This window comes from Salvelinus namaycush, chromosome 33, assembly GCF_016432855.1.
Source record: "Salvelinus namaycush isolate Seneca chromosome 33, SaNama_1.0, whole genome shotgun sequence".
Lineage (NCBI taxonomy): Eukaryota > Metazoa > Chordata > Actinopteri > Salmoniformes > Salmonidae > Salvelinus > Salvelinus namaycush.
Window position 1 is genome coordinate 19,725,185 of NC_052339.1, and position 10,258 is coordinate 19,735,442.

Here is a 10,258-nt window from a genome sequence, read left to right on the forward strand (position 1 = left end):
TCAGAACCTCAGACTGAGGCAAAGGTTCACCTTCCAACAGGACAATAACCATAAGCACACAGCCAAGACAACACAGGAGTGGCCTCAGGACATGTCTCTGAATGTCCTTGAGTGGCCCAGCCAGAGCCCGGATTTGAAGCCGATCGAACATCTATGGAGAGATCTGAAAATAGCTGTGCAGCGACCCCATCCAACCTGACATGTCTTGAGAGGATCTGCAGAGAAGAATGGGAGAAACTCCCCAAATGCAGGTGTGCCAAGCTTCTGATGTCATACCCAAGAAGACTTGAGGCTGTAATCGCTGCCAAAGGTGCTTGAACATAGTACTTAGTAAAGGGTCTGAATACTTATGTAAATGTGATATTTCATTTTTTTATTTTTTTTTTTACAAATTTGCTAACATTTCTAAAAACGGTTTTTGCTTTGTCATTATGGGGTATTGTGTGTAGATTGATGAGAAGAATAAAAAAAAAACTATTTTAGGATAAGGATGTAACGTAACAAAATGTGGAAAAAGTAAATGGGTCTGAATACTTTCCGAATGCACTTATGTGTACTGAGATTCATGATCAAGGGCTACCTCGCTGCAAGGTGCTGCCTCATAATGGCATTGATGAGAATGTTGAAGGCAACAACAGATATTGGTGGGCTGACCAGTTATGTTTCTTAAACTATTTAGTGTAAAACAATTACACCATAACTAGAGGTTATCTACAACCACACTAGGGGTCGTTCGATACTGCAGGTTGTTCAACCAAATACAGTGTCCTTGCTATCAGGGATCCTTGAGACGTCCCAACTCTAACATCACCTCATTGAAGTTGACATTTCAACTGGTAAGGGTTAGGGTTAGGGTAGGGGTTATGGTTTGTGGTAAGGACGTCCTAAAGATCCAGTATTGCACTAATATATGGGCGTAAATCGTTTTTGACACTGCTAATTTAACACTGGGGACTTATACTCTACTCGGCCTTGTCTCAAGTTGGTGGTTGAAGATATCCCTCTAGTGGTGTGGGGGCTGTGCTTTGGCAAAGTGGGTGGGGTTATATCCTGCCTGTTTGGCCCTGTCCGGGGGTAACATTGGATGGGGCCACAGTGTCTCCTGACCCCTCCTGTCTTAGCCTCCAGTATTTATGCTGCAGTAGTTTATGTGTCGGGGGGCTAGGGTCAGTCTGTTATATCTGGAGTATTTCTCCTGTCTTATCCGGTGTCCTGTGTGAATTTAAGTATGCTCTCTAATTCTCTCTCTCGGAGGACCTGAGCCCTAGGACCATGCCTCAGGACTACCTGGCATGATGACTCCTTGCTGTCCCCAGTCCACCTGGCCGTGCTGCTGCTCCAGTTTCAACTGTTCTGCCTGCGGCTATGGAACCCTGACCTGTTCACCGGACGTGCTACCTGTCCCAGACCTGCTGTTTTCAACTCTCTAGAGACAGCAGGAGCGGTAGAGATACTCTCAATGATTTCCTATGAAAAGCCAACTGACATTTACTCCTGAGGTGCTGACTTGTTGCACCCTCGACAACTACTGTGATTATTATTATTTGACCATGCTGGTCATTTATGAACATTTGAACATCTTGGCCATGTTCTGTTATAATCTCCACCCGGCACTGCCAGAAGAGGACTGGCCACCCCTCATAGCCTGGTTCCTCTCTAGGTTTCTTCCTAGGTTTTGGCCTTTCTAGGGAGTTTTTCCAAGCCACCGTGCTTCTATACCTGCATTGCTTGCTGTTTGGGGTTTTAGGCTGGGTTTCTGTACAGCACTTTGATATATCAGCTGATGTAAGAAGGGCTATATAAATACATTTGATTTGATTTTACTGTGCAGTGTTTTTTCAAGAGACCACCTAATTTGGCCACAAACTTTAGTAACCTGGACACAGCCTACTCGTTTGTTCAACCCACTTGGCCGCAGAACGAGACCCACCAATTGGACATTGTTGGTGAACTAGGCCTATGTCCCCGCTGTCCCCCAGTGTGGTCGGTCATGCATGTGATGTGTGGTCGGTCATGCATGCGGTGTCCGACTCCAGACAGCGGTTAAAAACGCACACGCCGACCTGGATGCATAACCCTAATCTTCTATACTGGCCGGTGTTTCCTGAGGCTCGTGCGTATGATCTGGCTCTCGGTCTAGTCCGCTACACTTGCACGCAGTGTGTCAGTGTCTGGGTCTCGCTGCCTGTTGGCGACGGGTGGAACGAGGGAAGGGAAAATCCAGGACCGTTTTTAAATACTCAATGGTTGACTGACGACGGACAGATACGGTTCTCTCAAGATGGTGGGGCGTACAAGCAATGGAACTCACAAGTATGCATGCGACCCTGTTGCACCGGGTGTGGCCGGACACAGGAGGGAATCGAGCACGGTAAGTTAGCTAACCAACTGTGTACACTTACCTATTGCCTAAGTGTACTATGACATGATGTCAGGACCATTATGGCACGGGACATAATGGACTTGGGCTATTCGCATGTTAGAAATTAAGTGGGCTATCAGGTACTTTCTCCCAGGTTACTGTTTGTGGCTGTAGTGAGGTATGCATGGATCATGAAATTCAACCCAAGACAACTAAAGTTGTCTCTGACAATGAGACAGTGTCTTATATGTTTTTGAACTTTCATTTCAAGATGAAATGTCTAGGAGACTCTTACATGAAGTGGTTGAAAGATAGAAAGTGAGAGGATGGTCTGGGGTAGAGAGAAGTAAAGATAGAGATGGATGGAGAGAGAAGTGTGAAGTTCAGCAAGATCCACTTCAATGTCCTGTTCCTGCTGCTTCATATAAATAGAATAAGGTCTATTCTGTGTATCAGTGTAATTCAGTGGAAAACAGATACTGTTCCCTGTATATTCTTAAATGTGGTCTCTCCTCTTTTCTCCCATAACAACTGATCCCCAAAAGCACTGGATAGGTGTGTCTACTGCTGTAAAAGCCTTCTGCTTTCACCTATCCTGATGTGGTCAAAGAGGAAAGGGGACAAGAAACAGAAGCTGGTTAAGACTGTTGGGACACCGCACAGGGAGGAACCTCAATGTGCATGTATCATATTACTTTCACCTATATTGTGTTTTCAGAGGAGAGGAGAGCAACTGTAGACTATTGAGATATAGCCTCCTAGATAGACACTGATGCTCAATGCCGTCCTTCACTGATGGTCCTAGCCAGCTCAGCCAATCCTTGTCCTCCATGCAAATGATACAGTGGGATCTGTGCACTGATTGGAGCTCTCTCACATATTTGTCGTCGCCATGGCTTGAGTTTGGAGGCGCTTGGCTGCTGGTCTGTGAGTGAGAGATCACTCTGCCAAAGAGAGGAGGAGAGGGGGAGGAGAAAGGGATGGAAGAGGTGGAATAGAGGGAGGGAGAGAAGAGGGCAGAGTGGGTGGGGATACAGAGGGAAGTGAAGAGGGAGGGGGAGGAAGAGAGGGCGGTAGAGAGAAATAGAGAGAGAGGGATCATCTCACTGATGCTGAGTCACAGACAGGGGGTTCAGCCGCCGTATCCCATGAGCCTTTAGGGGAAACATGGAGGAGCTCGAGCACACCTGCCCCCAGCCGCGCACGGTAGGGTGTGTTTGTGTGTGAAGGAGAGAAAGAGGGAGAGGCTGGCTAGTCTTCTTGTTATGAAACAGATCCACTGTCTATGTGTGTCTTTGCGGGATGCTCTGAGTGCTGAATGGACTGTGTGTGTGTCTGTGTGGAGGATGGGGGGTTGGGCGTGTTTCGCAGTATTGGCAGGGGTGTATGTATGTGTGGGCATAGGCAGCCTGGCATAGATCTCCTGATGAGGACACGAAAGCGCAAGGATACAGAGGGGCGATGCTAGCTCCATGCCAGCTCCATTCAGTCTCTCTTTCTATCTTTCTCTCTGTCTTTATTCCCTTTTATTCTTTGTGTCTCTCTCCTTCTCTTCATCATATCCTCCTCCCTATTCCCACATCCCTGTGCCTCTCCCTCTCTTTCTTTCCTCCTGTGTGCTACCATCACAGTGTTGTGGTTGATTTTTTAGTTGAGGTTTTTAGTGTGTGTTTTTTTCTTAGTTAATCCTTCTTAGACCAGATGTTGCCTGCTTGTGCCAGTTTCAGGGCTTTAGTGAGCACATTCGCTGCGGTCACTCTGATCTGTCGATCGTTCGAGGCAACCGCCTGCCCTTTGTCCACACTGGGCTCCTCCCCCTTCTCACCTTGCAGTGGATTGTGGGAGAAACGTTACCTCAGTGCGTCCTCCTCACTGTTCTGTTCTGTCCGATCTGTTACTATGGGGATGGGAGCTCACAAGACGGTTGCTAGCCAAGACCATCTGATGATGTTATGATCATCTCCACCTCCTTTCTGTTCTTCCTCATCCCTTATCCAAATGGAATATGTAGAGGTGGAATTACCTTTAAATATTCAGTGTTATGGATGACAAATGTAGACAAAGGTATTAATATGAACAATCTAAGATCCCATTATCCCTAGAAATCAAGAAACCATGGTTTCTATGTTGCCCTCTAGAGGAGACTGCTGTGTGTTTTGTGATCATGGTTACTGTTCAGTTGCACCTTCACTCTCTCTCTCTCGCTTTGTGAATGAGATCTAGTCTCCCAGGGTAACATATAGTCTCCAGTATGTCTCTCAGTTCTCTCGTGTGTTTGGGAGTGGATCCATGAAGTTACTGGGGACAGAAAGTCATGCATGTTCCAATTCCTCTTTCTCTCCCCCCTAGAGAAAGATGGAAAATGAGGTGTTGGTAGAGGGAGGGATGAAGTTCCATTTTAGCCAGTAGCAGATCAATAGCACTGGGTGCTGCTCGTTCCCTCATCATGTAATCAATAGTTGTGATAGAGAATAGATATCAGGCCTGATCAATAATGTAATTACTGGAATTATGCCGGAGAGAAACAGGGGATGACTATCAAGAAGGGGACATGAATGTCATTCAACTTTCCTTCTCTCCTCCATCGCTTTCCTTCTCTCCTCTCTTTATCGGTCACTATCCTTCCCTGTATCCCCTGTTCCTCTCTTCACCCCCCTCTCAAATTACATTTTTTTCAGGTTTTATCACATTATTTCCCTCCTTTTCTTCCCCTCCTTAACACACTTCACCTATCATGTGTCTGAGACTCCATACCATTTTTGGTTTGTTGAGAGGAGTGAGAGTTTTGTAGGGGTTTGAATTTGATGCATGTGCTGTTCTAATATGCTGATGTTAGCACTATTATACTGAACAAAAAGCACTTAACAGTTAAATCTCTCTCTCCTCCCTCTCTCAGATGCTGACTGAGCCTGCTCTCTTTGCTAAGGACACCAGCTGTGAGTGTCGCGCCCCTCATGAGAGACTCTCCATTGCTCAAGCCCGCAGAGGGACCCCAGGTATACCTCCTCTCGTCCTCTGTTACGCCCCCCTCTCATCACTCTTCTCTCACTATTCCTCCTCTCATCCTCTCTTCCTACCATCCTCAGCATCTTCCCTCATAGCCATCTCTTCTTCTTTTCCGCATCCTCTCCTCCTGACATTCACTTACAACATCATCAGGAGAGGAGAGGAGAAGGTATGTGTTAGATGTACACTGTGTGTCTGTCCTCTACAGTAGACCGTCCAGTGCGTGTATATGCAGATGGGATATTTGATTTGTTCCACTCCGGCCATGCCAGAGCTCTGATGCAGGCCAAGAACCTCTTCCCCAATGCATACCTCATAGTGGGAGGTATGCACACACACACACATGCAGATATGTACACAAACACACACATTCATACACATGTGGATATAATGACTCTTAGTATGAATAACTCATACATGTTTTGCTATCTGTTTCTTTGTACCTTTGTGACTGTTTGTGTGTGTGTTTGTTTGTGTATGTTTGTTTGTCTGTGTGTGTGTGTGTGTGTGTGTGTGTGTGTGTGTGTCAGTGTGTAGTGATGAGCTGACCCATAAGTATAAGGGTTTCACTGTGATGACGGAGGATGAGAGGTACGAGGCTCTGAGACACTGTCGCTATGTCGACGAAGTGGTCCGAGATGCACCATGGACGCTAACACAGGACTTCCTGGAAAAGCACAAGGTGTGTGTGTGTTTGTCTATTCCCATCAAGGCTCTCTGTGTGTTTATGTGTGTATATGTGTGTGTAGAGACTATGTATGATGCATGCAAGCATGTCTCTTTTCTGTGTGTCAGTTTATCTGAATGTGTTTTCATTTTGTTTCTCCCGTGCTGTGTGTAGACACTGTATATTTATTGTTTATAGACTGTGTATAGACTTTATAGAGACTGGGTATATATTGTGTGTAGACTGTGTAGAGATGGGGTATATATTGTGTGTGTAGACTCTGTGTAGACGGTGTAGAGATGGGGTATATATTGTGTGTAGACTGTGTAGAGACTGTGTGGAGATGGGGTATATATTGTGTGTAGACTGTGTGGAGATGGGGTATATATTGTGTGTAGACTGTGTGGAGATGGGGTATATATTGTGTGTAGACTGTGTAGAGACTGTGTAGAGATGGGGTATATATTATGTATAGACTGTATAGAGATTGTGTATAGATTCTTGTCTTGTGTTCTGATTGTTTCTCAGATCGATTTTGTGGCTCATGACGATATCCCATACTCCTCAGCAGGAACTGAGGACGTCTACAAACACATCAAGGAGGCAGGTGAGTGTGTGTGTGTGTGTGTGTGTGAAGCTGTATTTATGATTAGTGTATGTGTTCCTGTGTGCGTGTTTATAATGTGTGTGTGTGTGTGTGTGTTCATGTTCGTCCATATGTATTTATAATGTGTGTGTGTTCATGTGCGTGTATTTATTGTATGTGTGTGTATTTATGTATTTATAGTATGTGTGTGTATGTGTGTGTTCATGTTCGTCCATGTGTGTGTATTTATAGTGTGTGTGTGTGTTTGTGCTCATGTTTCTCCTTGTGTGTATTTCTAATATATAATGTGTGTATTTGTGTTTGTATAATGTGTGTATTTATAATGTGTGGGTATTTATGTGTGTGTGTGTGTTCCAGGCATGTTCGTGCCAACTCAGCGGACAGAGGGTATCTCGACCTCTGACCTGATCACTCGTATCGTTCGAGACTACGACCTCTACGCTAGACGCAATCTACAGCGGGGCTACACCGCTAAAGAGCTCAATGTCAGCTTCATCAACGTAAGTGTGTGTGTCTACCTTAAAAATAACGTGTGTGTACTCCGTACACTGGGAACATAACTGATGTCTTTCAACGAACACACACACAGACATACAGTATGTTCTGTCTGTATTTGTTGAGAGACACATACAGGTAACTGACAAAATAACGGAAACACCTGAGTTAATGAGGGACACAAAGTATATTGAAAGCAGGTGCTTGCACACAGGTGTGGAATTAACATCCTATCATTCTTAGGGTCATGTATAAAAATGCTGAGCAGGCACAGTTGCCCATTATTTTAGCTACCATGGCTAGAAGAAGAGATCTCAGTGACTTCGAAAGAGGGGGGATTGTTGGGGCAAGTTTGGCTGGAGCTTCAGAGACGAAGACTGCTCAACTTGCTGATGTTTCACAATATGCCATGGCCGTCGGTCACCAGCTCTCAACCCAACTGAACACTTATGGGAGCTTCTGGAGCGGCGCCTGAGACAACGTTTTCCACCACCATCAACAAAACACCAAATGATGGAACTTCTCATGGAACAATGGTGTCACATCCCTCCAATAGAGTTCCAGACACTTATAGAATATATGCCAAGACGCATTGCAGCTGTTCTGTGGTGGCCCAATGCCCTTTTAAGACACTATGTTGGTATTTCCTTTATTTTGGCAGTTACCTGTATGTCAGTTACATTCCTACAACCTTTTTACAACCTCAGGAGAAGAAGTACCGCCTGCAGAACCAGGTGGACCGTATGAAGGAGAAAGTGAAAACGGTGGAGGAGAAGAGTAAACACTTTGTCTACCGCGTGGAGGAGAAGAGCCATGACCTCATACAGAAGTGGGAGGAGAAATCACGGGAGTTCATCGGTAACTTCCTGGAACTGTTTGGACCAGATGGAACATGGGTAAGCTAAAGCCTGCCTCTAATGCTCCACTCATGGACATATTTCAATCACTCATCTGACATTTCACTTCTTTGTTTGCAAATCTGATCTATGAACCTAAACTGTGTTTAGCTTCTACGTCTAGCCTAGTCTTTGAAGTGATAGTTCTCTCACAAACCTCTCTCTCTCCTTACCTTAACAGAAACAGGTGTTTAGTGAGCGTAGTGGTCGGATGATCTCCTACGCCCTATCACCCCACGGGTCGCCTAGTAACAGTCCCCCCCGGCAACTGTCTTTGTCTCGTTCCCCGTCTCCCCCCTCGCGCTGGCTTCACCCCCGACCAGCCTCCCCTTCCTCACCCAAAGGGGCTTCCGCCTCTTTCAGTAGCATGAGTGAAGAAGATGAGAACGAGAAGTAGGAGCCTGGACTGTGGAACAGACACTTGACACCACACACACACCTAACAACTGATGCCATGCATACACACACACCTAAGACCACACACTCACTTACTGCCTGAAAGGTGCTGTCACGCACACACATTCTCTCGCTCTCTCTCCCCGACATCCCCTTCCACACACTGGCAGCAATGACTGGATGCTGAAGGAAGTTGTAGATATGCAAGACAGAAGGGAGTCATGGGAAATGTAGTGTAGTGCTGTAGCACGAAGAAGCCATCAGTCTCTGTTGCCTGGGTAACGAAGCAGACAGGAGTATAGAGAACAGAAGATGATGCGACTGACCTGTTTTTGATTGCTCAGGTTTGACAGAGACGGTAAATAAAAGAGCGCCTGTTGATCATATCATTCCATCATTTTATGTCCTCCTTTTTCTCTATCCTTTCTTTTGGTTTTAAATCTCATGTTATGGTCATATTTTAGAGAAAAACTAGGGTAAACATGATAGAAGATATTTTCTGCAATTTCACAACAATCATCTGCAGTGTGACTATTTGCATTGTGATATTACGTGAGTAGCAGGGTTGGGGTCAATTCCATTTGAATTTCGGTCAATTTCCAAACCAAATTCCAATTTGAAATGTTCCTAATGGAAAATAATCGGAATTTTAGTGTACTTCCTGAATTGAAATGGCCCCAACCCTGGTGAGTAGACCTACACCATTACAGAACTCTCCAGATAGAGATTGAATTTATAGACAAACCGACACAGTTCTCTATACAATAAGAGAATAGACTGTCTGCACCATTCTGTTTGGAATTGCATACCGACTGTGCCCTAGTTTGTAGATTTAAGAGAGAAACACTGTCCTCTAGAGGAGTAAGTAACTGCAGCCTTCCTGGGAGACAAGAGGCCACTTTAGACTACGGAGATGCACCCCACAGAATCACAAATCATTCTGTACCAGATTATTTGCCATAGCAACTAGTCTCCCTAGGCAGAAGTGTTGCCTCCCACAGTGTTAAATGTTCCAGCATAGATCTGAGATTTCCGAGACTACATAGCAACCCAAATTAATGGATGTTACATTTCAACAACGGTAACACCATGGAACTCAGTACGTGATTGGTGATTGCATAATGAACAGAACACTTGGGACTTCAGTATCAGGGATGCCCCCACCCCCCGCTTTCCCAATATGGCCGCCTGCCCGGCCCATCAATTGTAAACAGTGCTTTCAACAGGAGAAACTGATCTGTCAATTTATTTGCTTTTAGAGAATGTACAATTGTGACAGCTTATTCAAGAGCCTTCCTTATTAGAAACGAGAGATCAAAGGATTTTATAGTACAGGGATGGCCAGTGTTATCCACAAAGGGCTGGTGTGGTCCTAGAATCAGGTGTTATAACTTGGCTGGAATAAAAGCTTGCACCCACACTGGTCCTTTGTGAATAAGATTGACCCGCCCTGTTGTAGTAGAATCATTGTGCTCTCCTCTTGCTAGTCACACATGACACAGAACTGTTCTTCAACTCGATGTCTCTCGCTACGACACCTCACAGGCCACAACTGTTCCACAGCGGAAACCCACATAACATCACTTCCTACCACACCTCCTGATCCACCTTAGAGACGTTCTTGTCCTGTATGCATTATATGTAATCCTGCACTGTGTGTACAAGATTGGGAATGTGTGTTTCTGTTTGTATCGTCTTATTTTCTAATGTATAATTCCTAATGGCGTAATATGTAAATAAATAGAAAATGAAAGTCATTGAAAGAGAAGCAGATTGGTGATTGAGAGGAAACAAATCTTTTTCAACAGATAGACTCGTTTGCACACATG

General features: G+C 45.1%; 1 protein-coding gene across 1 annotated transcript; it reads left to right on the forward strand.

The window, feature by feature from the left end:
- The first annotated feature begins 3,473 nt into the window (after positions 1-3,473).
- Positions 3,474-8,430, forward strand: LOC120028173 (choline-phosphate cytidylyltransferase B-like). The gene is made up of 8 exons (XM_038973377.1): positions 3,474-3,568; positions 5,259-5,358; positions 5,577-5,693; positions 5,899-6,050; positions 6,564-6,642; positions 7,000-7,142; positions 7,845-8,033; positions 8,215-8,430. The coding sequence occupies exons 1-8, from the start codon at positions 3,530-3,532 to the stop codon at positions 8,428-8,430; spliced, it is 1,035 nt and encodes a 344-aa protein (XP_038829305.1). The 5' UTR covers positions 3,474-3,529.
- The last annotated feature ends 1,828 nt before the right edge of the window (positions 8,431-10,258 follow it).